Raw genomic sequence first — 26,263 nt, 5'->3', positions numbered from 1 at the left:
AGAAACTGATGTTTTTTACTTGTAAATTTACTTTAGGAGGAAAAATCTACCACACACACACACACACACACACACAGAGAGAGAGAGAGAGTGAAGCACACAGACAACAAACTTGTTTCTAAAGAACTATATTTACATAATACTCTTGTTTTACAGAGAACCATATCAAAAGTATAAAATACTTACAAAAAATCCGCAGCAATATATAAAAATAACATCTATCTTCTCCAGGTCATTAGGAAAGGCTTACATACAAAAAATATATTTATAGACATTTACACAACAGTTGAGCCCAGAAAACCCCGGGAGGCCGAGCGGCTGGAAGCTGAAGATTCAGCAGCGATTTGGATGAAGATGTGAAACCGGCCCCAAGCTCCTGTTCAGCAACAATAACATTACAAATAAAATACAACATGTCTGCAAGAACACAATGCATACGTTTCTGTGAAGAAAAAACAGTACAGTAGATAGAACAACCGAGTCACAGTTCCACCTTTAACAGGACGACCCGGTCACAGATCCGCCTTAAACATCTGATCGGCATCAGGACCTAATGCAGATTATACACTCAGACGTTTTGAACTTGGTAAAAACCTTACAAAGCTGCGTTCACAACAAGTCACTGTGGAAAAGGTCAGTTTGAGAAAACCTCACAGGACTTCATGGTTTACAGTTTGCCCTGAATTCAGACTCCCATGGAAGACTGACTACACTCCCCCCCCACCCGCGATTGCTTCTGTTTTAATTGTCTTGTTGTTTTATTGTTTTAACCAGGACTTTACAGAAAACAGAGCTGAGACTGAGTAAATCCTCCTGGATTTATACAAACACTCAGTGTGATACAGACATGACCGTTTGTATCTCTTTTGAAGGACATCAGCAGCTGCAGAATCAGGTCCAGAGCCTGGGAGACTCAGTTCAGGGCAGAGTCAGTGATGTATGATACCAGCTGAAGGTGACACTTTTCCAATGAGACTCGAACGCAGCATTACAACATGTGACTGTCTCTCTGCAACACAGAACTTACATCACTTCCTGTGTTCCTGTGTAGTGACTGCTGCTGGTTTGTGTTGAGGTTTAATCTACAAGACAGGACAAGGTCTGACATGTTGAAGGTGTGATTGGGTCTGAGCCCTCACTATGACCTGTCCGCTGACCACAGGTGCAGCAGAAAAACGTCCCAGTGAAGCTGATTTCAGTGATTTTACAGGTAAACACATCAAGGTTCTCTGACTGCTGTTTTCACCTCATCTGAAATGTCATTTAATGGAGTCAGCCTGAGGCGCAGCGATGCAGCTCTGAGCGTTTCTACACGAAGCATGTAGGAGCATACACATCTGCACGCACACCTTCAAACACATATGAGTGTCTGTTGCAGCTGCAGGAGGAAGCTGAGCTCTGACCCCAATGAGACTGTTTACATATTAAACCAGAAGAAGGTCGACAGGAAACAGAAATGTGTGACAGGGATCAGTCAGAGCTTCCTGTGTCTCTTCACTTTGTTTCTTTTGTTTTTCATCAGCTCTGCAGCCTTAAACTTTAAAAGGACCACATCAGTGTTTTTGTAGTTTTACTGTTAACACCCAAGTTAACTGTTGACTAATAAATAAAAAAAAACATATCTGAATAAGTGATTAATTAACCAGCTGAATAATTCACTCAGGTGAAATAATGACTCAGCTCTACACCAATGTAAATCCTGTTGGTTTTGATGTTAAAGAAAGTGTGTGTTCTTATCATCACCTCCCTCCACTTAACGTAAAAACAGTTTCAGCCTAAATGTTCCTTTAGATAATTGTATAAGATGAGAAAATATTTGTGATTATTAAGACAGTGTAGGCTAATGTCCAGCAGTCACCCCTCAGAAGAATATGAGCAGTTTCTCAGTGACTTGACAGAAATAAATTCAGTCATTCAGAGAGAGACAGAAAAGAAAAATCATTATCTACATTACTGCAGATCATTTCCCTAAACAAACCATGCTGTATTGTTAAATATATTTAAATATTTGCTGTCGTCTTCCTGGTCGCGTGTGCATCCAAACATTTCCCTACAGTATGAAAATCAACTTGTTCAGCCGTCATTTTGTTACAGTCACTTCAGCAGCCCATGGTGAAGTCAAATCATCAAAATATAAACGATAAAAAATAAACTCAGCATGATGTGATGGGTTTTCTCTCTCTGAACTGAAAAACCAAAAACGTACAAACATGACAGCAGGCTGTCAAACATAGTCATTGGTTTTTATGATTCATGGCAAACGGTGTAAAACAGGAAAAACTCTGGTATGATCCTTTAAAATGATGTGTGTTAACTTCCTGTGTATTTTCACCTTGTTTCTGAGGGAAGTGACAAAGAATCAAATTTGTGTCTGACAGTTAGATCGCTGCTGATGGTCTCTAGGTGGCGCTGTGGAGGACGGTACAGTGGTTAAGCACTGATCCACAGGTTCAGTAGTAGTCTTAGTTCACCTCCTCCGTTCAGTCCAGTCATGAATAAACGCTGCAGTGTGTAACACAACACGAACACACTGTGATGAAGTGTTTACAAACTGACACACGAGGCAGAACAGAAACATCAGAAACCAGTCGACATTCACACAGAGCTGACGTCAGATTTAACTCTGTGTTGTCGTCTTTCTGAGCTCAGTTAAACCTGCAGAATAAAACTGTGGGTTTTTTGAGTGTAGTGTTGCTGACAGTGTTGTCCCACGTGCCAACGGTGAAGAGTTCAATTTAGGAAATAAAGAAGAAACTGAAGAACCTGCTGGAGACGGTTCATCTGTCAGAGCTGGTGATGCCAACACATTCTCCATCTTTCTATCCCGAGGTGACGCTCTCTTACATCTTTCTTTACCTCTGGTTATATTATGTTGCACTGTGTTGTTATCCTCCATGATGTAAATCTTTAAACTGAACTGATTTATGAAAAAAGTTTTTTTTCTCTATCTAGTCATTTTATTCTATGAACTGGTGCTCAGCTGAATTTTCAAGATAAAGTTACTATATTTATTTCCAAGAATCGTTTCTTAAATCATAATTCTTTCATACTATTTTCTGACAGTGCAGTATCAATATAAAGTGTCGACTTTATAGTGTAGCTGTACACTCACACATTTAACTGAACACCATCCACTGACAGGATTAATCAGTAAATGAAATTTGAACTGGTTTCCTTCCTTCAAGTCATTTTCTTACACTAACACTGCTGGACAGATGTCAGCACGTGGTTCTCATACCGGCTGTAATTTATCATGATGAATTATAAAGGTTTAAAGTCCTGTTCTACCACGTGTGTAGTTTTACAACAAGCCTCGTTAAACTGCCAGATTTCTGAACAAGCCTGAATGTGCCTGATGTCGATCTCCTCAGTTGAGGAGAGGAGACACATCAGGATTCAGCTGAACTGGTTTAGTGTCTAACCAGTTATCGGCTGATGGATTTAATTCATGTTAAACCTCCGGTAATCAGCTGACGGAGCTGTTCAGACCCGTCTGTGTCTTTAAGCAACAAGCAGACAGAACTGAAGGAACACTGACACAGAGGGACAGACACACTGACTGTCTCTGACCAGCAGGAAGAAAAAACCTCCTCATGTTTCTTCATTGCATTGCAATGGATTGTGCAGCTAGCTCACACACCTGTGGCTGGGATGGACTCTACCTGATGAAGTGAGACTGTGACACAGTCCCAACACATCAGGTGAAACATCTCCTCCACAGATCAGAGAAAAACGACCTTCATGAGTGTAGCAGCCATCAGCTGACTTCTGGTCATTTTTCATTAGCTGGGTGGCTAATGCTAACACACAGATCAGAACAGTGTTGCTGTTGGTCTCAAAAACACAAATCAATCTTTTCATCGCTGCAGAGTTGGCGGTTCGTCCTCTATGTTTCCGCCGTGCAGGTTGAGCAGTGCAGACTCTCCGCTCAGCACAGTTCAGGTGCTCCATGTGCCGACAGGTGTGTTTCACTAATGATGGCTGGCAAGCAGTTCGTCCAGGTCGGCCATCCACTCTTGGGGGCTCTGACCCTTCAGCAGGGAGTCCACCAGCTCACTCTCTGCGGCGAAGCTGCCCGACGCCACGTTGTATCCAAATGACACCTGTTGCTGCTGATTAGCAGTCCTGCTCACCTGGTATCCTTGGTTACACTGCAGTCCCTGGCGGACGTTGCCCTGTGGCTGTCCGAATGCCGTCATGTCTGGAAGGACGGCCTGGTTCTGATTGGCCTGTTGTTGAGTCTGCTGCTGATTGGCCATCGGCTGGCCCATGCTTTGAGGGTTGGGTGGTGCCCTCTGCTGGGCAGCAGCCATGTTTGTTTGCATCATCTGCTGCCCGGGGTTCATGCCTCCCATTGGGCGACCCCCGGGGTTTGCACCAAAGGGTGTGGTGCCTGGTGGCATCTTGGGAATGCGAGGCTGCATGTGGAAGGCGTTGGGGGTGTTGTTGAAGGCGTTGGGGGGCAGGCCGGCATTACTAGAGGGCGGCTGGTTGGTGAGCTGCTGCTGCCAGGCAGCGCTCTGTGCCCCCTGTAAGCTGCCAGACATGGAGTTGGGCAGGTTGGCCCCCATACTGTTCTGCATGGAGCCTGGCATGCGGGCGGCAGCAGCGGCCAGCTGCTGCTGCTTCAGCATGGCAGCGTTGGGCTGCGTCTTCAGGTGCTGCTGGGCCAGGAGGTTCTGCCTGTACTGGGTGCTCATGGGTCCCAGTGGCTGGCGCTGCAGGCCGGGCTGCTGGGGCGGGTGTCCTGGGTGGTTGGGGTGAAGGTTCATATTGTTGTAGAGGACCTGCTGGACGTCCACGCCAGCCCCACCCCCTCCACCACCACAGGATGGCAGACTGATGTCAGCCTGACTTGCTGCAGGGGGCGGAGCTACACCACCTGCTGGCCCACCACCCTGGCCCATGTTCATACCCATCATGCCTTGGTTCTGAGGGAACATACGCTGGGACCCAGGGGCGGGGCCACCCATGGAGCCGACGCTGCCCATTGGCTGAGAGGAAGCTGTGAGGAGAGACAAGAAGTGAAAAAACATTTGTTTTGTTGTTTATCTTCTTTCTTTGGTCAACGAAACACTGATTTTTATCTTTTCTACCATTACCTGGAAACCTTTAAAAATTTACCTCATACAGTTTGTTTGTACTCGCTTCAAATTTCTCTTGTTTTCATGTTTAGGTGTCTTTACAAGTATATTTTTCATGATTGTGAAGCACATTGTATCACATCCTTTGGCAGTTAATGTGTTGTATAAATTAAGTTTATCATTATTACTAATCCTATCAATGTACCATGTCTCTTCTTACAGGACAGGGAGGAGTTGGATTAAAACTTTTTTTACTTTGCTGTGTTAATTGGGACTGAATGTGAAAAAGTAAAACACATGAAAATACCAGCAACTTATTTTTAAAAGTTCAAGTAGGTGGTTCTTAAAATAAAAACATATTTCTACTGTTTTTTTTTCATGTTTTCCTGATTAGTTCTTTCTAAATAATAAAAGTGCCAGATGAGTTATTATTGATCCTGCAGCAGTATCACACTGAACACAGATGACAGTTTAATGTTGCAGATGTAAATATAACATGAGACAGAGTGTGATCAGACTGAACAGTTCATCAGAACCAGACAGCTACTGATATTTTCCATTCAAATCAGCGGTGAGCATCATTTACACACTGACTGAGAGAAATGCTTGTCCTGAACATCACAACAACAACCTGGTCGTTCAGTATCTGATCTGATAAAACTCATCCCTCACAAACAGCACAGCCTCATCCTGATGGTCACTGACCATCACTATAAAATATTGGACACCAGTTGAGTTTTACTAGAATTTTTGTGCTAGAAAATAATTATATATTATACTTTATTTAAAAAATTAAAAAATAAAACTTAATTTAAAAAGCTGTAACACAACCAAAACATCACTGTTTCATTATTATTATGAGCTCAGGTTCATGTGTTCTGCATATGACCATCCTGTGCGTTACACTGTTTTATAAATGTCAGGACAACCATGTATTTTTTTCATAAATATTTAGCATATTAGCTTCACAATTATACAAAAGCTACATGTTGACAGAAATATTTAACTATAATTCATATTATCAGTTTCTCACTCACATCCAGCTTGTAGCTACAGGATTTTGAATATTGTTTTAAATTAAAAATTAATAAATTTCAGGGTGTAGCATGTTTACACATTCAGAAAACAGACAGATCCAATCACTGATTCAATTTAAAATAGAATATTGCTTTTTTACATTTATTACACAAAAGCAAAAACACTTAATTTTTATTAATTTTTAGTGAGTTATATATGAATAAATGAAAACTTGAATCTTGAAAACAATTTGAATGCGTGAAGTCACATTTATTTTTATTTCCAATGGGAAAATTAATTTGTTGATTTAATGTCTTTAAGGATTAATTTAAGGTTCTGATTTATTTTTTATTAAGTTTAATTAATTAAATTTTATTAAATTTAAATATCTGAATCTTTATACACTCAGTGACCACTTTATTAGGTACTCCTGTACAATCTAATGCAACCCAACACAACTGTTTGGCTGCCATAAAGTCTGTTTATGTGTTGTCAGTTGAGTTTGAGTTTATGTCGATGCTATAAAAAACATTATGCATTTTCACACTCATGTGAAGGACTGGATCATAGTGAGAGGTTCCTAATATTTCTCTCTTCTCTGACCTCAGTGATGAACACAAACCAATTCATGAACATTGTGAGCTTCATAACGACGAATCTTTGAACAGGTCTGTTGTTGATATGTTGATCTATACGTGTGAGCTCCTCAGGCTCAGACAGCCAGGTGTAACTTCCTGTGGTCATACCTGTAAACTGGTTGACTGGTTGCTGTGGGAAAGGGTTCTGATTGGCCGGTTGTCCCGGCTGGTCCTGGTACTGTGGTGGAGGTCGCGTCAGGCGTCTCTGGAGCTGCTGGTCCTGCTGCCGCTGCTTCTCCTGCACAGACAGGTTCAAACACTCGTCACACTTGTTAAATGGAAACTAGTTCCCAAGAAACCACAGGTCAGAGTAAAACTGACATGTCAGCACAAACTCTTGATAATGACGCTGCGTTTTATCAGACAGATGAACAGATTATTATGACATGACATTAAACTTTGGTTCGAAGACAAAACTTCAAATATTTAATTACTAAGGATCTGTTTGGACCATCTGGTTGGTAACTAATCTGACAATGAAACAAGATGAACTGCCAATCAGAACAGTATGTTGGGAAATAAATAAGAACTACATTTTTACACTTAAAGTCATGTCTTTGAACACACTGAGTGTTGATTAATCAGTGCTGAGCGACGCCAGCCTGCCTTAGGGTTTTTCTTGACAATCTCCAAAACCCAACAACAGGTTATCAATAATTCAGGGCTAAAATCATGTAGTGGGAACTTAGCTGTGCAGCGCTGCCTTCCAAACACTGGGCTGGAGTTAGTTGGTTTGGTCTGATAACCAAATGTTCAGTAAAGAATCCAGTTGATGTTTAAAAAAAGATATTAACCAACATGACATATTGCACCACCTCAGTTTAGAAGCTGTCATTCAGTTAATCAATCGACTTAATGCTGCAGCTCTAGAAGAATCAACACTCCTCTTTTATACACAACAGCTCCACAGGATCAGCAATATCTGCAAAATCCTATACAGGCTGGTGAGGCTGTGAGCTGTCATCATCCTCATCATTATGATCATGGACGGTAGAAGAGATGCCTGACACAAAGGACAGCACTGGTCAAATGTAAAGAGCAGGCAGTCTTATACTGTGAACACCAGTCAGACTGCTGAGACAGCAAACAGCTCCCTCTAGTGTCCATGACAAGAAGAGTTACAGGCTGGAGAGGAGTTCACCTGTCTGTCTATGCAGAGACTGAGGACTCTGAAGACCAGGTCAGTCTGGCCTTGGGCAACTTTTTCTCTAATCCATTAGATGGCAGGCAGAACATCAACAACTGATTGAATATACTGGTGATAAAAATGAAACTGGAATTTACTTTGTTACTGTTCACATGTGTCTCTGTGACCACATTCACATTTTACATGTTTGACTGATTTACTAAACCAGTGTTATTTTTTTTTTTATCACACATCATGTGTCTGCTGTTTCATAGGTCTGTTAAGCAGACAACAAAACCTTTGGAACTTCCTGTCAGAACTTATCAGAATAAAAGCTCACAACAGCTAGAAATAAAGCACTGCTTTCTGAAAACAAACAAACAAAACAAAAAAAAACCAAAAAAACCTTTCTCATACAAACTCGCTAAAGAGGAAGTGATTCTGTGGTAACTGCAAAAGATCTATTTTAGCACCAGGTGCTGTGCTCTGACTACAGAGCAGCCGCAGCCTAATGTGACTGTGTCATTTACTCTCAACATGGATAAAAGTATAATAAGTTTCTTCATGGGCAGGGGCATCGTGTTTGGACATTATGACTAAAAGTGGGACAGTCAGTCTGATACTATAAGATTAAAAAAAAAAAAAAATCAATTATTAAAACAATCTGTTAGGCCAGATATTATTGCTGTTGGGCCAGTTTTGGCCTGTGGGCTGTCAGTTGCCAACCATTGCTATATGATGTCTGTGTGTTAACTGCATTTTAACTTTAGCTGTCATGAGCAATCTGAACCCAGTGATGTTTCAGTTCCTGCTCTCAGTTCTACTGTAGCTTTAACCTCATTATCCACCACTCAGCGCTGCTGAGTGTTTCCGACATGTCCACAACTGTTCAGTCTCAAAATGTTTAAATAAATGAAAAACATCCTTCGCAGTGTCTCTACTTCACTTCACTGAGACATTAAAACAGAGAAACTGAAGTTTCTTTGGTAGATGAAGTATTCAGATCAGTGTTTTTTTCTGGGGGATGATTTAATCACTTGGTAATTAAAACAGCTGCAGAATAATCAGTCACAGATTAATTAATCATTTGATTAATCAATAATGAATCCGAGGGTTGTAGGTGATGTTTTCAAATGTGTTTTTTGTCTGACCAACAGTTAAAAACCCGGATGTTGTCATTGTTTCAGCAGCTCTAAAACAATGACAACATCCGGACCAACATCAAGACCAGGTGGAGTGAGCGTGATGTTTCATTACACCTGAGGAAAGACACATGTCTGAGACAGTGAACACCAGTGTACAGATGTAACACACCTGTTCAGCCATGAGCTGCTGCCTCTGCATGTACTGCTGCTGCTGTTTCTGCTGCTCCAGGATCTGCTGCTGATGCTGCTGCTGCTTCAGCACAGCCGCTGCCACTGCCTGGTTGCTCAGGTATGCTGCGTTACCATGGTTACTTGCCATGGCGTTCCCTCCCGGCTGTGCCGCCATGCCGTTGTTTCCGGGCGCAGATGCCATGGTGTTGGTGGGGCCTGGGCCATGTGGAGGAGCAGGATAGTTGTTCTGGTCCTATGAAAGAGGGAAATAAAGAGGATGTAGACCTTCATGTTTCCACCAGGGGGAGCTGGACAGATTATCAGTTTGAAGATATTAGTGGAAATATTATTTAAAGAGCAAACAACAAACTAATAAGAAAATCTCAGAATGCAAAAATGTGAGAAACAGTCTTGGGAACCACCCACAGCTTGTTTGTAAGTATCTAACTCAGTGAAAGACCTGACACGTCTGTCTTTGTGCTGTTAACTTGAATTAAAAGTTTGTAGAAAGTTTCAGTAACAGCATCAGATCAACAGCCGTGATAATAAAGTGTTAAGTACAGCAGGAACAGAGCGTCCCGTCTGCTCAGAGGAAAAATACAAGCAGGAGCAGCTATATTTAAATACACAGAGAGAGAGAATATGAAAGGCTGCTTTGTCATCGCCTCACTTCACCCCCCTGTGTGAGCCTTAGCAACCAGCTGCTTGACCCACACACACACACACACACACAGAGAGAGAGAGTCGGTGGACGTTAAAATGTGGGGCCCAGGCCGGTCTGAAGCAGAGCAGCTGAACAAAAGGCCTCCCTGCTGCAGCCTGACTTCACCTCCCTAAAACTGCTCTGTACTGGTCTTCATCTGCACCTGTTGGACTAAAACCAGTACAACCACAGGGATCACAGCCCTGTCTGACATGAACTCACTGTGGATATCAGTGCTTCAGATAATAAAGATTATCCCTAATGACTCTCCTGAGTCCTGGCCTTTCTTCTAACATCCTCGTAGAGACAAAATTTTTCACTTTTACACAAAAACAACAAAGTCTGATTGACAGAGAGTCATGAAATCATCCCAACTCTGCAGCAGATGGACTCTGTCAGTATCAATTTATTAATTGATATTAATTTATTAATTTGAATCCTTTAACCAGTCCAATTAAGTTCAACTGTCAACATCTATTGGTAACTAATATCATAAAAAACTTAAAACTCAAGTTTAATTTTTTATTATGTAATGAGCCAATTTAATCCACAGCCTGTGATATTTTTATTTATTTATTTCAACCAGTGAAAGGGAAGGGAAAAACACCCCCCCCAAAAAACCCTGCATCCTAAAGTTGTCTACATTGCTCTTTGGTAATAAAAAGAATGAAAAAAGAAATAAGGTCAGGTAAATATTTGTTAGAATCAGAGCTTTAAAAAAATCTATGTATCAACAAACCCAGAACCACATCGACAATGGAACTGGCTTTCACAGCCTCTCTGTTATCTGACTGGTTTTTAACAAACACTGCGATGTTTATGGGATGCTGGCAGGACATTAGATTGTTTAAGTTTTATTAAATGCCAAATCTCCTACTTTTAAAGTGCTTCTGTGTTTTTCAGCCATGTTTTTGTGTTTTGCACTGAACAGAGTTTAACAGAGCCAGTTTCGTTCTTTTCTTTTTTGTGACCAGTGTCTTAAAATAACTAATAACTTTTATTTGAGACCAACTCAAATAAAAGTGTAAACACTTCTGCTCCAACCAGCATCATTATGTACATATATCAATCATACAGCTCCAGTGATTATCCTCTAGATGTTTGCTGTCTCTACACTGCACCTAAAATCTGAGAGAACCTGAATGTCAGGCCTTTGGTCTCTTTTGGTGCAGAGCATTTCTAAAGGAGTTGCTGTGTCCACAGTAATGAGCCAGCAGGAGACTCCATCATACATCACTCTACTACAGCTGTGTGGGTGTGTGGAGCTGGGTCTGGGTTTGTTTATTAGACACACTCTGAAGACCACTGTATATCAAATATAATACTAATGTCAGTCTATGCTGTACAGTAAGATTTCAGAATAAAACAAGCTGCAGACCTGCTCTCCTTTATACAGTTGAGCGGTGATGAAGCTGTCTGTGTGTATGTGTGTGTGTTCGTCCAGGAATGTGGTGCTGGCCTGGTTATGAAAGCAGAGCGGGGACACACTGATCAGTTGGTACACTTGTTATTGTTGTAGCGTTGTGATGTTATCACGGATGCCACAGTTCAACTCAGACAGTCAAACCAACTTAACACAGATTAACACAGATTTTAAATCTGTTCACTAACAACACTGAAGGCTCTATCTTACACACGGCAGCTCAAAACACAACACAAGTGTCTTTTCAAGTTTCAGACCGACACAGTTATCATTTCCAATCCAGCGTCCATGTTGTTTAAATAGCAAATACACTTGTGCTCATGTGTGCCCGTGGGCAGTGTGGTCAGGCACATTGCTGCCACACTGCTTGAGACAGCGGAAAGTGACTTCATGATTGACCAGCAGAAAGCTGGTCTAAAGTCAGTGGCACACTGGTATTTTAAGTATTTTATGCACCTACATAGGCGGGTACACAGTGCACATGCGCACAAGCGGAGTGTGTCACAGTGTTTTTCATTAATTACCTAGACTAAATTTGTTCACCACAGTTTCATGATTAACTGAAAATGTATTCACATTTCTCATCATATAACATATATCATATATCATCAAAAGGTGTCTAATGTTGTGATCCATGCTGTTACTTCTCTGTAGAGCTGTGATCAGAGCACTGAGTCACTCAGCTCTTCATTTCCCCTTAGTGAGCACAGAGTTGCTGTGTGTGTCAGAACTGGACTCACTGGTCAGTCACAATATATGATCAACTCACCACAAATAGAATCTAATTCTGTGTCAGACACTTCTCCATTATAATACAAATCCACCAAGGTGCATGAGTGTCTGGCCTTTAAATGGAATGGGAGATGGCTCTCTGATTGGTTTACTGCATGTTATGCCCAAAAAACTCCAATGAATAATTAAGAGACTTAGTTCAACTGTTTTGAACCATGAACCTGGAGCAGCTGTTTTTTCTGCTGATAAAATAGCAAAAGTGATTTGGACAAGCCATGAACGTACTTGAACCTCATGCTTCAGTCCGTGAGCCCTAACTTTGTCAGACAGCTGAAAACATTGTGTTACACACAAACTTATTGTTTTTGATTACTCAGCAATCCCTGTGAATTTACCTGGTAATATAATCAGTTACTGGTCACCATAGTTTGGGCACACATCAGGTGATGCTAAGGCAGAGAGAAGGTGTTTGTGGTGTGTGTCTCACCTGTGTGTGTGGTATATGCTGACGGAAGTTCATGCTGTTCTTCTGTTTAGTCTGCTGCTGATGTCTGAGCAGCGTGAGCAGGGCTGCCTTGTTCTGGCTCTGCGTGTTAGGAGGCCGTGGCGGTCCGGGACCCGCCTCAAAGTGCGACAGGGGTTTGGTGTTGTTGTAGTTAAGCATGGCGGCCGTGGCCTGAGCTCCTGGGGCTGGCGGGTGACTGAGAGGGGGCCCTGAAGTTGGGTGACCCAGCATGTTGGGGTGCCCACCGGGTCCCGGCATATAGCTGCTGGCCCCTGCCTTGGGAGAGCCCTTGTTAGGCTGACTGGGCATCAGCAGCTGCTTCTGGGCATTGGGGTTGAAGTCCTGTGGATACAGAGAGGGGCTTGTGGGCTTGTCCATACCAAATGCACCCCCTAGTGGGCTCTGAGAGGGGTTGGCCATCTGGGGCCAAGGCGGGGGGTGGGCATGGGGTGCCTGGTTGTGGAACTTGGCCCCTGGCTGTGGCTGTTTGTGCTGCATCTGGCCATGGAGGTGCTGGGCTCGCTGCTGCTGGGCAGCCAGCTGCTGGAGCTGCTGGGCAGGGGACAGGTCTTTAGGCACTGGGGGCCCTGGAGGGAGGAGGTGGCTGGGGGGAGGCTGAAGCTGCCTGGGCGGAGGAGCTGGCTGGGATGGGGGGAGGGCTGGAGAAGAGGCGGAGGAGGAGGCGACAGGGGAGCTGGTGGGGTGAGGTGGTGGCCCGGAGGAGGTGGACCTGACGTGGGGGGAGCCGGTGCGAGAGTCCTGTTCAAAAACTGCTGAGGCTGGGGAGAACTCTGACTTAACGCTCACCAGATCTGGAGGAAGGAGTCCCTGGGACGCCTGGCCTCCCCCACCGCTTCCTGCTCCTCCTCCAACAGCCCCACCACCACCTGGAGTCGGAGCTAGCTCCAGAGGGTCTTTGCGGTCCTCAAAGCCGTCATTGAGAATGTCCTGGATGTCCTCGTAGGCCACAGAACAGTTCAGCTCCTCCATCAGCTCCGTCCACTCCTGCTCGTTCAGGTTGAGGTCAGGGAACAGGCTGTTGTTGCCTCCTCCTGGCGGCGGCATGATGGGCAGGATGTCATCTGGCTCCTGCTTCATCTCCTTCCGATGGAAGTCCGAACCTGGCTCGCTACTGTCCGTTGACTCCCCCGCTGGTCCGTGGGTCCCGTTAGAGTTCAAAGAGTCACTGATCCCCAGCTTGGAGTCCAGAGGGGAGCCGTTGGTGGTGCCGTTGTCCAGACAGGCCTTCTTGTTGGGGGGGAAACCATCACTAAAACCATTGACTTGATCTCTGCCCAGAGGAGAACCAGCGCTCTCCAGCTTCCTCTTCACCGTCTCTTGCAACTGCAGGAACAAACAGAACAGTCGAAAGGTTATAACAGAACCACCATATCAAACAAGGTGGGATAACAAGCATTCAAAACCCAGCACTGCTGAAGTGGCCTTCAACAAAAAAAATGAACGTGTTACAGTTTCAGGGAGCTGAAAGTCTAAAAACATATATCATAAAACCATGTTATTGACAAGAAACTGTGATTTAAACAAACATGGATTTGGATACTAAATCATTACAAGCTAAATCTAATTTCTACTTGATACATTCTGTTGCAGGTTTATTCTACTACATTGCTGCTTTCTTTGCCAAATTTTAGTCTTTATTACAGTAATTCTTCTTCCTGCCACTATTTAGGGGCTGAAACTTACAATTATTTTCACTCTCAATTCATTTGCTAATCATTTTTTCATTGTTAAGTCCATGCCCTCGAGTGTCGTCTTCAATGTTTTTTGTCGACAGTAAATTACAACCTCACTTCCAAAAAAGTTGGGACACTGTGTAAAATGTAAATAAAAACAAAATGCGATGATTTGCAAATCATGTAAACCCATATTTAATTTAAAATAGAACAAAGACAAAAAATCTAATGTTGAAATGCTGAAATGTCATTGTTTTATGCAAAATATATGCTCAATTTGAATTTAATGCCTGCAAGACGTTTCAAAAAAGTTGGGACAGGTGCAACAAAGGAAAAGTTGTGTAATGCTTAAAAAAAAAACACCTGGTTGAATATCTCACAACTAATTAGGTTACTGGCAACAGGTCAGTAGATGATTGAGGTGAGGTGATGAGAGAGGCAGAGTCTCTGTGCAGTGAAGATGGGGAGAGGTTCATCACTCTGAGAAAGACTGCGTGGGCAAATAGTGCAATTCAAGAATAATGTTTCTCAATGTAAAATTGCAAAGAATTTTTCAGCATCTACAATTCATAAACTCATTAAAAGATTCAGTAACTCCGGAGAAATCTCTGTATGCAGGGGACAAGGCTGAAAACCAATACTGGATGGCTGTGATCTTCTGGTCCTCAGGCGGCACTGCATTAAAAACAGACACGATTCTATAGTGGAATCACTGATGGGCTTCCCCCGGGCCTGAGCTCATTTAAGATTGTTGCGAAATGGAAAACTGTCCTGTGTTCTGACGAATCAAAATTTCAAATTGTTATTGGAAATCACGGATGCCGCATACTCCGGACCATCCAGCTTGTTATAAGCCAGCACCCGTGATGGTATGGGGGTGCATTAGTGTCCGTGGCTTGGGAAGCTTGCACATTTTGGAAGGCACCATTAATGCTGAACGGTATATACTGGTTTTGGAGCAACATATGCTGCCATCCAGACAACATCTTTTTCAGACAAGGCCTTGCATATTTCAGCAAGACTATGCCAAACCGTATTCTGAGTGTATGGCTCCATAGTAGAAGAGTCTGGATGCTAAACTGGCTTGTCTGCATTCCAGACCTGTCAGCCACTGAAAACATTTGGAGCATCATGAAACAAAGATATATGACAAAGGAGACCCCAAACTGCTGAGCAGGTGAAATCCCATATCAGGTAAGAATGGGACAACATTTCACTTTCAGTGTTCCAAGTCCAGCAACTGATCTCCTTGGTTCCCTTTTGATATGTTGTCTTTGTTCTATTTTACATTAAATATAGATTTACATGCGTTGCGCATCATCGCATTCTGTTTTTATTTACATTCACAGTGTCGCAACTTCTTGGGAAACAGCGTTGTAGTTTAATAGATACATTTTCTGCCAATCGATTTATCATCTGATTTTATCAGTTCTAATCCATTCAAGCATGAAGTCCGGTTAGAGTTAGTGTCTTAATTTAGATATCTGCAAAATCAGGTTATTTGGGTGTACTGAGTAACAAGGCCAGCTGTTGAATTATGACAACCTTGCTATTTCAGTATCAGCAGAGGCAGCCCTTGAGCTGCAGGGGGCGCTGCAGCTGAATGGACTTCTGAGGGTTGAAGCCAGCAGTGGTCGGGGCAAAAAGCTGCTGCTGTTAATAGAATCAGCTGCAGGCTGGCTTACATAACGCAGATAACAAAGAGCTTCCTCAGAGCAGTCAGCAGATCAGATCTGCCCACTCTGCAGGCAGCACGACCCACTGGATCTGATGGGAACACTCAGAACTTCCTCTACTGCCCGACTTAAACCACATCAGCTGATCCTCACACGCTTTCACTGTATGTTATTAAGTCCTCTCAACACCTGTGGTCTCCACAAGAACAACCAACAGGTGAATACAGGCCAGAAATACAGGAATATGTTTATCGCCTCGAACTAATCAATGATCCATATCAGACCAGTTAGTAAGTGAGCTTCTGCTGCTGTGAAAGGTCCTCACTGTTAAACAGTGTGTCATCAGAAAACCACTCCGATTATTAAAAGTTAATGAATAAAACTTTTAAATTTTAATCAATATCTGGTGTGAAAACCAGATAACAGCATCTGGACAGTAAAGTTTCAGGCATCAGAGATAAAGTTTGTGAAAGTTTCAGCCTCACTGAGCAGAGTGGCGTCAAAGTGTGGAGAAAGGTGATGTCTTCTCCAAAATATGCTGAGAATTTCCTGATTAGCCTGACCAGTGCCAAAATGGCAGCATCAACACATTTGGTCAGAGTGGTTGGCCATAGCTTCTAAATTCACGTCTTTATTCATTTCTCATCCTTTCATCATTCTGGGACCCTTTAAAGAGCCCCTACACAGTTTGGGAACCACTCAGTTGGAGCCTTTCTAAACTTTTATCACCTTTACAGCAGAGGTCAATGACCCCGTGTGTTTACCAGCAGAGTTTCTTTCTCCTATACACTCTCTAACTACAGCAGTGGTCTAGTCAGTCAGTGTGTGGTAGCGTGGAGACTTAACAGAGGCATGAGTCAGTGTCGTCAGAGGAGTTTCTGAAATGTCAGTCTCGTTTTCTTCAAATCAGAGAAATCAGTCTATCTCACTTTGTGTTGGTTACTCATCGACCTGCTCCGTGTCTCTGTTACGTCTCATTTAAGGCAGCGAGGCCTGTTTCTGTGTTCAGTAACAGAACGGAATCAGGCCAGAGCAAGAACGTGAACCAGTGTTGAAATCTAACAACATTTACTCAAGTTCTTCTTCAGTACAACATTGAGATACTTCTACTTGAGTATTTCCATTTTATGCTACTTTACACAAATTAAATTTTTATAAACTATGAAAAATCAACTAGTATAATATAGTAGTATAGTAACATGATAGTAACATGGCGTGGGGGTCATGGTGAAGAGACACTGATGGACACAGAGGGAGAGCACGGCATGTTTGCCCTGTAGGAAAAGGAAACTCTGGTGACTCACTGGGCTCCTTAAACCTGAAATACTGGTCTGACTCCTCCTGCTGGTTACTGTGGTTACAGACCTGGGGTGGGAGTACAACAAAAGACCTACTGCCAACTATTGGGGTGGGGGGTGGGGGTTCCTGCCACAGCCACAAAGCTTCTGCATCAAGCACATCAGTGGGATTCTGGGTATTTGAGTCCTTGGAGTCTGCAGCGACCTTCACAGCTCTGATACTGCAGCTGCTAGTACTACTGTTACAAGTCATACTACTGCTGCTGCTACGACTGTAACTTATACTAGGACCACCAATACGACTAATTATACTATTACAACTACAACAACTGTTACTACTACATGTCATACTACTACTACTGTTCCTACTAAAATGTCTTCCACATACACCTACATTACAACTCACTCTACTACAATTACTACTAAGCTATAGCTACAGTACTCCTACTCCTACATCTGTAACTACTTTAACTCATGACTACCACATCACCACTAAACTAATACTACTTCCACTGTCACTACTACTTCTACTTTTATGTCTAATGGTATGACATATGACAGTAATTTTTTTTTTCATAGATTAAATGACAAACCTACAATATGAAAAATTTTGGACTTGACAATTGATTCAGACCAAGCTGGACAGTGCAGGTATCAAATGTGTTATTTATCTAACTGGGTCTGGTTTAAGGCTTCATCGATGAAGAAACAATTATCAGTTCAGCTGTTTTAAGTCTGTGAGATTCACATTCCAAAATGTCATTAGATCCATTAAGTACAGTGTTTATCCTGTGTGGTAGAAGGTAAAGAGCAGGACTGTGCAGTTAACGACAGTTTAACCTAAGTAGAGCAGTCAGCTGCTGGATTATCTTTACCACATAGATGACACAAACTCAGTGTTTCTGTATCTTAGAGAATGGAAAACAGACACTTTCAAACAATAAGGAAACTTTTTGTCAGAATGACATTAAAATAAAGCCAAGGTGAGACTGTTCAGAAGATAGTGAGAGCTTTACTCTGCATATTTAACCTCACAGTTAAACAGACAAATAAATGAAGGCTGAATATTTTCACAGTGACTCATCCTCAAGCTTTTCACTCTGGCTTTGCCACAAAAATCCAAAATATCTGGTGTGTTTCTGTCAGCTTATCGTAGTCTCACTGCATGCTTTCTTCATTACTGTTGTGTTTCTTCTTACCATTTTTATTTACTTGACTTTTACTGGTTTTTCTCGTTTTATGTATATTCTTGTACCCCTACAACCAGACTGATGCATCAACAGGCAGATTTTCCTTTGATGATTTATCACAGGTGTCAGTACAAATGCTAGTAGATAAGAAAACAAAAGTTAAAGTTCACGTTTAATAAATTACTTTTTGTTTTAATTTTACCTGTATTGTGAGTCTGTAATGAAATATCCTACTTCAGTATGAGTATGAGGTGAAATAATAAAATCCTCTACCACAGTAAATTTAATTTAATTTACTGTAAAGTGCTTTTACCGTTTTGTGGACTTACCAGTCACAGCTGCTTCTGTGTCCTCTCTTAAACATCAGCTACAAGCAAACCTTTAAGTCACCTGTATGATTTTACTTATTTTATTTTTAACTTGTATATATTCATATTATGTGTTTTTTCTTTTATTGTATAAGATCATTACTGTTTCATACATCCTTCCTTAAGCACTTAACTAAAAAAAGTGCTACATAAATAAAAGTTCAGTTAATGAGTTGACTAATCATTTGTTTTGTAACATAGCCGTCTGAATTAACCACAGCACATGGTGACGTCTTAACATGTCCTGTTTGATTCTACCAACAGGCCAAAGCCAGAAAATCTTCATCTTCATCAATATCTTCTTCGTTTAATATCATAATTGACATAGAGAAGCATCACATCTTCACAACTGAGAGGTTGGATGTCTGGCTATTCCTTTGTATTAAAAATTGTTTCATAATCAAAATGATTACAGATTAATTTTCCTTGAATCGACTAATTGATTGATGGTCAAATCAGTGCAAAATTTCCGATCGATGACAGTTTTATGTCATCTCACTTTATATTGTGACATTTCCCAACACTAAATATTAGAGGAAATTTTCTTTTACACCCAAACACTCAAAGTATCAGCCTCTAAACTCTCCTTTCAGCTGAGCTCTCATTATGTCTTGTGAAAAAACCTAGTATTGTTATCAGCATCATCTTTACCTCAGTCAGTGACATCACTACTGAAAGAGACCAATCACAGCAGTGCAGAGGTGTTTTAGCCACGCCTCGTCCAGCAGCGACATAGTGCCTGTTGAGGACGTTGAGCAGAGTGAGAGCGAGGCGTTTCCTGACAGTGTCAGTATTCAAGACTGACACGGTGATGAGTCAGCTGTGAGGGGGCGGTGGGGGGTTTCTGTTCACACTGAGTCACCTCTCAGGACTCCAGGTCTGTCCCTGCTGAGAGCAACTTTATCCTGAAAATGAAACTCTGCCCGACACAGATAGACATGGTGTCTGCAGGTAGCAGGACAATATTTAATAACAGACATATTCCCTCATTGTGTTGTTCTGTTTAAATGTCTAAACAAACCCTTGGAACTCCTAAATGACCACTAGGACATCCTAGAGAACCCCTCAACCTCCTTGGTGACCACCTGAATCTCTACAAGGACCCTGAGACCTCCTCAATAACCACTTAAACCCCTAAAAACTCCTCAGTGACCACCAGCATCTCTTTCGGGATCCCCAAAGCTTCCTCAGATGCCATCAGAACCTCCTAAAGAATCCCTTAAACTCCTCAGTGATGATTAGATACTCTTGATAGAGACTGGATTCTTCTAAAGAACCACCAAAACCTCTAGACCAAAAAACTAGAACCTCTTAAAGGATGCAGTGCCTCCTCAGACACCTCGAAACATGCTAAAGGGCCTCTAGAACCTCCTCAGTGACCACCAGAACCTCCTAAAGGTCCCACAGCAACTCCTCAGTGATCACTAGAACCCCCTGAACATTGTAGTTGATGCCACAGAACCTCTTCAGTGGCCACCAGACCCTCCTGAAGGATCTCTGAACTGGTACATTTTGTTGTGGTTGGTAGGTGGAGCTGGGTTGGTCGTCAGCTCTGCTTGGCCAGCTGGGCGTGGCTTCCAGAAAAGGAAGGGACAACCCTTCAGGCAGTCTCAGTCTATCTCTCAGTCTGGCCTGCTGCATCCTCCTCAGCCTCCTTTCTTTGTTTGGTTTGCTGAACCATCCACCATGGATCACATCATGTCTTCACTCATCCTAACATGACTGATAAGTCTCTTACTTTCACACCACTGTTTAGTTAGTTTGTATCTTGGTAAATTTGAGTTGGATAAATTATTTTTTGAAAGACATATCTGTCCTTATTGTTGCCGGCACTGAGCCAGGAGGTGACAGTATTGGTTTGGATTTCTTTGTTTTTGCAGGACATTAGAGTCGTACTTTTCCTGGTGCAAATCTGATACAGACCTGCAGCCAGTTCGGTGTCCTACACTTTAAAGCCTGCTAAATCCAGGCTCACCTGCTGTGACACTATCAGATGGACTTTGGATTCTTCTACATTCCACTCCTCTGTTTTCTAACAGCTGAGTTTCAGGTAACACACACCTGTCCTCTATGTGACTACATACAGGTGCTGGAAAGACTTTCATAGACTGTAATACAGTGTAGGAAAAACCTTGTGTTTTATACAGGACAGAAAAAAGCAGACATGCTGCAACAGAGGACAAAGTACATTTAATTAAGACTTAATGCCAATATAACCTAAAATACTGGTATATAACTTGTTTTCAAGTCATGTCAGACTTTATACTTCCAAATATTTACAACTGTGGGTGTCACTTAGTTTGCACATTGTTTATTCAAAAACTGAGATCAGCTTTTCAAATATCTTTAAATATTATGACTTGTCAGAGTTTTGACATAAATAGTTGATTTAATATTGTAACTGAGGAGTTTGACTTGTAGCTTTAAAAAGTAAAAACTGAACAACACACAAAAATCTGATCTAAATCAACCTAAAGCATAAGAAAATATTAATAACTAAGATTTAGTTGTCTACTGTAGAGCTGAAACGACTTACAGAAAAATAATGTTGATAATATATTAAATGAGTCATTTTTCAAACAAAAATAGTGAAACAGTGCCAAGTAGAGGATTTTCTGCTTTTCTCAGTCACATTATTATAAACTTTATACATTGGTGTATATTTGGATCGAACAAAACAAGACATTTGAAGCCATCACGTTTTGCTCTATGAAGTTGTTATGGGCTGTTTTGACATTTTTTGAAGCTTCATAGAATAATGGACAGATAAATCGATGGTTGCAGCCTTAGTCTACTGTGAGCTCCCAAACTGAGGCCAGTCAGTGAGTCTGGGAGAGACGGAAGCTTTCAATCCTGAGGTTTGAACTGACCTACTGTTTGGTTTACATCTGGATCACAGGTGCACCTCTATGCAGACACCCATGTAAACATGTGGCTACAAATAATGAATATTTTTCTTACCATTTCATGTACAAATTGTTTTTTTCTGACTGACTATTTATTGAGTGTGTAAAATGTCAAAAGAACAAATGCCCACTGCACGTTCAAACCCCGAAGCTAATCCATTTAAATTATGTGATAGAGAAAACATGCTACACTCAAGAACACCTGACATGTTTGACACATTGTCAGCTGACAGTTCATTTTCTCTAAATCCACAAATCTGTTCAATGAGCAATAGTTTCAGCACCAAAATACTGCAGTGAGTACTACTACAACTAAAAGGGAAGGGGGTCAAAGGTCAGAGTCTGGAGCTGATTGAGATTTGGTGTCCTGCTGAAGGACACTTGAGCAGGATGAAGGTTTAGCCATGCCAGTTCGTGTCTGCTGAAGCAACCACAAGCAACCAACCGACTCAGGCTGATGGAAGCAAAGAGCACGTGACCAGACAGCACAGCCACAAAAACAACGCTTCCTCTGTCAGTCACTGAGGACACACACACAAACAGCAGTTGTTTCACCTGAGTTGAGATCTTTCATTCACGTGTCCTTCAGACTAGAGGCAGCAGACCGTCACTGATCAACAGCTTCAACACAGAGGCATGGAGCAGTCAGTGTGATGAGCTCTGATTAACAAACCCACAGCCTACTTGATGTCTGTGGGACACATCTAACGGCTGACACTCAGACCGCATCTTAAGGCTGTCTGAGACAGAAAGTGACAGTTGTGAGAGAAACGTGGTGAAACCTGTGGTCCTAGATCTCACTGTGAGATGTATCCACTGACAGATGGTTTAGAGCTTTGGTGGCCAAACACCAAATTGCGGAATACACTATTGGGCGAATAATAAATAAAAATAAAGTTTGTGCATGCACGCACACCAAAACAATGGAGGTAAAAGGAAAACAAGGCTGTGTGACTCTAGCAAAGATGAACTGCATTTTAAAAACATAAATGATGACACAAGCTGATGATGTGTCTGTGTTGCCATATATTCTTCTCCGTCATAGCACTACGGTTCACCAGACAATCATCGCACAATCTGACAGCCTGAAACTGACTGCACAGTCTGACACAGAGCATGAAGCAGTACTTTCTTAGACCCACCTCTCATAGGTTGATAAACTGTCTATAAACATACACAATTGTACCAGACCTGTCTGACTGTTGTCAGATTGAACCTTCAGACATTGCTGAGCTGTCTGTACCTAATGCTCTTCACACAGACGGACTGCTGGTACTTTTTCAGCCTGGTCTTGATTTTGGACATTCTTAGTCGTCATAGGCTTTCATTGTCTTCTTAATTATGTAATAGAAAGATCTTTAATCTAAAGAACATACTATAATCATGTAATCAGTTTACAGTAGGGGTGGGGATATGATGTTATACATTGTGACACAATAGGAATTTGTCTATCAGAGATTTTGCCATTCAGGACAGGTTGAATTTTTATGTGATCTTTGTATCAATGTGATGATGTAAGCTACTTTAAATTATCAGGTAATTTGTCAGATATTTACCAAATACAGAGATTCAACAAAAAATAAATCGGCAACTACTCTAACAGTCAAATGATCATTATAGACAAATAATTAACTGATTATCAAAAAATTGGTAATAACAAATTATTACTGTTAACATTATTATTACAGCTAACAGTGACCCTTCACTTCATTATTTGGTCCACATCACCCACCACTAATGTCTTGCCACAAATATACAATCGCACAAACCAACATTTACATGAGGAACACTTTGTGATAGTATTTCACTGTGTTTGTCATCCCCACCACTAGTGCAAAACAATTAAAGCAATCTGCTGCCGTCGTGCCAAGGATCTGATTTAGAGTGCCACTCTGTACACAGCCTGAAGCACCTACAGCTGTCACTGGGTGGTTTATTCCTGCTGCACCAGCCTGTTGTGTGATGGTGCTCTGACATCTGTACATCCCGTGTTCAGTGCTCACTCACCGCTATCAGGGTGCTGTTCCGGCTCTGCTCCGCCGCCGTCCCTCCGCTCTCCCCGAGCTCCGCGCTGCCGCCTCCGCCGCCCGGCGCTCTCTGGCCGGCCTGGTCGCCGCTGGGCTGGGGCTGCCGGTGTTTGTTGGACCGCTTGGCTTTGGCCTGCAGGCAGCGCTGGTGCAGGGCGAAGGTTTGCTGCCTCTCCAGCTCCAGTCGCTCCAGCGTTGCGTTCTCGTAGCGGCTCTCGCAGCTGTTGTGATGCTGCCGGAAGAGCTCGATCCTCCGGCGGAGCCTCTCCATCACCGCGCTGTGTCGCGGTGTAACAAAATCCGCCATCATCAATACAGACTTGTAGAAAACTCCCGGCTCAGGTTTCGTCCATAAAATGCTGAATTTGGCTCTTTTCTCTCTGGGCGTCTATACACCCCCCCTCGCCCTTTACAAAGACTCCTGTGCTGGCTCCATGGAGGCGACCTTTGTCTTGCTAATGGCCTTCAGTCACAGCGGCACTCACTGCCGGAGAGGAAAATTGGGTTTTTGGGTGCAATACCATTCAGCCACCTGCTTTTATTCACTTAAACCCAAGTATACACTTTGAACATCGTTATATACAACAGCTCGTTTAATTTGCTGTGTAAAACAGAGCTACTGGAGTCCTGCAATAGAGCCGCATTCAGCCCGAGTTTAACCCCAAATCAAAAAACACACACCTCTCATGTTTTTATCCCAGTGGTATGAAAACAAGCCCCAGCCCGCTACACCAGGTACAAACCCTGTAAGTAATTTCCCCTGGATTTAAATCTCCATAAAGGTAACAGTGTTGTTGCTGTCTCGCCATCAAACTAACTCCCGTTGGGCTAAGTTAAGTTAGCACATTCCTCCACACACAAATCAAAGTTACAGCGTCGAAAATTCCTTAAAAATTGTCTGTGTCGCCGTTTAAATATGGTTATTTTAGAGCCAGCTGGCATTAGCTTCTGGCTTTACCACTGTGCATTCACTAAAGATGATGTTATAGTCCGTGGGAGCATCGTAACGGCTCTCCAACTTGTCTGAAACTTTATTTTGTTCAAGTATTCGGAGTTAGCTTCGGTCGGTAGCCAGCAGGGCTAGGTGGCTAGCGCTTCTGGGTGTCTTCACAAACTTGGCAGCTATTACTCTGCTAGCAAACACATTATTTTATCTAACACCGCACCTTCACACACGAGAGATCAAACGACAGGGCTTTCCAGATAATTAGAGTTTAGTTAGGTTTTAAATTCACTTACTGTGAAACTGTAGCTGTCCGCTCTTCCTACAGCATCTGTCTAACAGCTGATCCTCCGCCTCCGTGTAGCCGTTAGCTGCTAGCCGCTAGTTGCTAACGCTATGTTTTGGGTAACGATAGCTCGACTAGCTGGCTGGCTAGCTAGGTGGCTAGCATGAAACATTTAAATAAGGCATCATATTTCAGTTTTATTTCCTCCGAGGTGCCGTCGTGGATAGCCCTCCCCGTGGCCGAGCCCGGTTCGGGATGGTTACGGCTGTGAAACGGAGGGTCGTCAGTCAGAAGGGGCTAACTCGGTCCCTCTGTGTTGCTTCTATTGTTTTCCAGCGGACAGACAAGTCCACGCCGCCATTTTGGGAACTTTCTCTTTTTTTCCATCAGCGACAAGAGGAATGTCCCTGCGCCCACCTCACCGGTGATTGACAGAAGAACCAGCCAATAGAGAGCAGTCACAGTGTTGACAGACAAAAAGTAGCCCAATTAGAGCTTAGAACCCGCCCAAACGTCATAAAAGTATCCCAATTTATAATTTTCATTTACATATCAGTGTAATAAAATCATTTTTTTTCTACACAGTCTTATGAATGATTTTAATGTACACAATAAAATTCTTAACTTATATGAACAGATGTAAACTTTTATAAGAAACAAAGTATATTGTTAACAAGGGTTCATTGAGTTACACTGTAAGACACAACTTGACCTATTTTTTTTTTGCCTTCTTGGAAAATTAAATAAGCCGGATTCACTATTAGCGGTCCCTGTTTGCTGTGTACCTTTGGATATACTGACAACTATGAATAAAATACTTTGACACTGAGGAAAACTTAAAAACCTGATGATTCTCAGGCAAGTTCTGTAGTCACAGGGAGCACCTGTCCTTTTCCAAACAGTTTCCAATAAAACATCTGACACAACAGGTTATAACAAATCGATTGTTAAGTAAACAGTGAAAAAGGCTCATTTTTCCCAGAACTGTCAAAATCCCAAAAAATGTGGAGTTCACTGTGACAGAAAACCAACAAATATTCACATTTGAGAAGCTGGTACCAGACAAACAATTATCAAACCTGTTGCCAATTAATTTCCTGTCAATCAACTAATCAACTAACTAATCATTTCAACTCTAGAGGACTGGTTGGTTTCTGGTTGTCTGGGGAAATAATAAACATGTTATTTTTGGAGGTCAGAAGGGGCCCACCAACATATTGTTGCCCTTGGGCCCCTCAGGAGGTTAATCCAGCCCTGGTTGTGCAACACAAAAAAATAAAAATAAATAAAAATACAGTTGCAGCAGTGATACATCTGGTAAACATGAATCC

The 26,263-nt window shown here is 42.3% G+C and overlaps 1 protein-coding gene across 2 annotated transcripts; it reads right to left on the bottom strand.

Annotated features, from left to right (window-relative positions):
• Positions 1 to 111: 111 nt before the first annotated feature.
• maml1 (mastermind-like transcriptional coactivator 1) lies at positions 112 to 25,333 on the bottom strand. 2 transcript variants are annotated; one of them, XM_071457888.1, is made up of 6 exons: positions 24,943 to 25,333; positions 23,684 to 24,187; positions 12,527 to 13,888; positions 9,180 to 9,434; positions 6,848 to 6,977; positions 112 to 5,005 (listed from the first exon to the last, which is right to left on the bottom strand). In XM_071457888.1, exons 2-6 carry the CDS (start codon positions 24,011 to 24,013, stop codon positions 3,972 to 3,974), a joined length of 3,111 nt encoding a protein of 1,036 aa, XP_071313989.1. In that variant the 5' UTR covers positions 24,014 to 24,187; positions 24,943 to 25,333; the 3' UTR covers positions 112 to 3,971. The 2 variants fall into 2 exon arrangements, with proteins under 2 accessions (XP_071313989.1, XP_071313990.1); XM_071457889.1 differs by having other exon boundaries at positions 23,684 to 23,981.
• Positions 25,334 to 26,263: the final 930 nt, after the last annotated feature.

Source organism: Trachinotus anak, unplaced genomic scaffold (assembly GCF_046630095.1).
Source record: "Trachinotus anak isolate AG129_WGS33_773 ecotype Australia unplaced genomic scaffold, CSIRO_AGI_Tana_v1 ptg000021l, whole genome shotgun sequence".
Classification (NCBI taxonomy): Eukaryota; Metazoa; Chordata; class Actinopteri; order Carangiformes; family Carangidae; genus Trachinotus; species Trachinotus anak.
Note: the sequence above shows the minus strand (reverse complement) of the source record. Positions and strands in the feature narration are given on the sequence as shown.

Excerpts from the sequence above, each read along its gene's own strand:
- maml1 (XM_071457888.1), bottom strand. The coding sequence starts at position 24,013 with ATGATGGCGGATTTTGTTACACCGCGACACAGCGCGGTGATGGAGAGG. Across the intron at positions 6,978-9,179 it reads AGCAGCTCATGGCTGAACAG|GAGAAGCAGCGGCAGCAGGA; the intron begins GTGTGTTACATC and ends CTGTCTGTGCAG. Across the intron at positions 5,006-6,847 it reads ACCAGTCAACCAGTTTACAG|CTTCCTCTCAGCCAATGGGC; the intron begins GTATGACCACAG and ends CTCTCCTCACAG.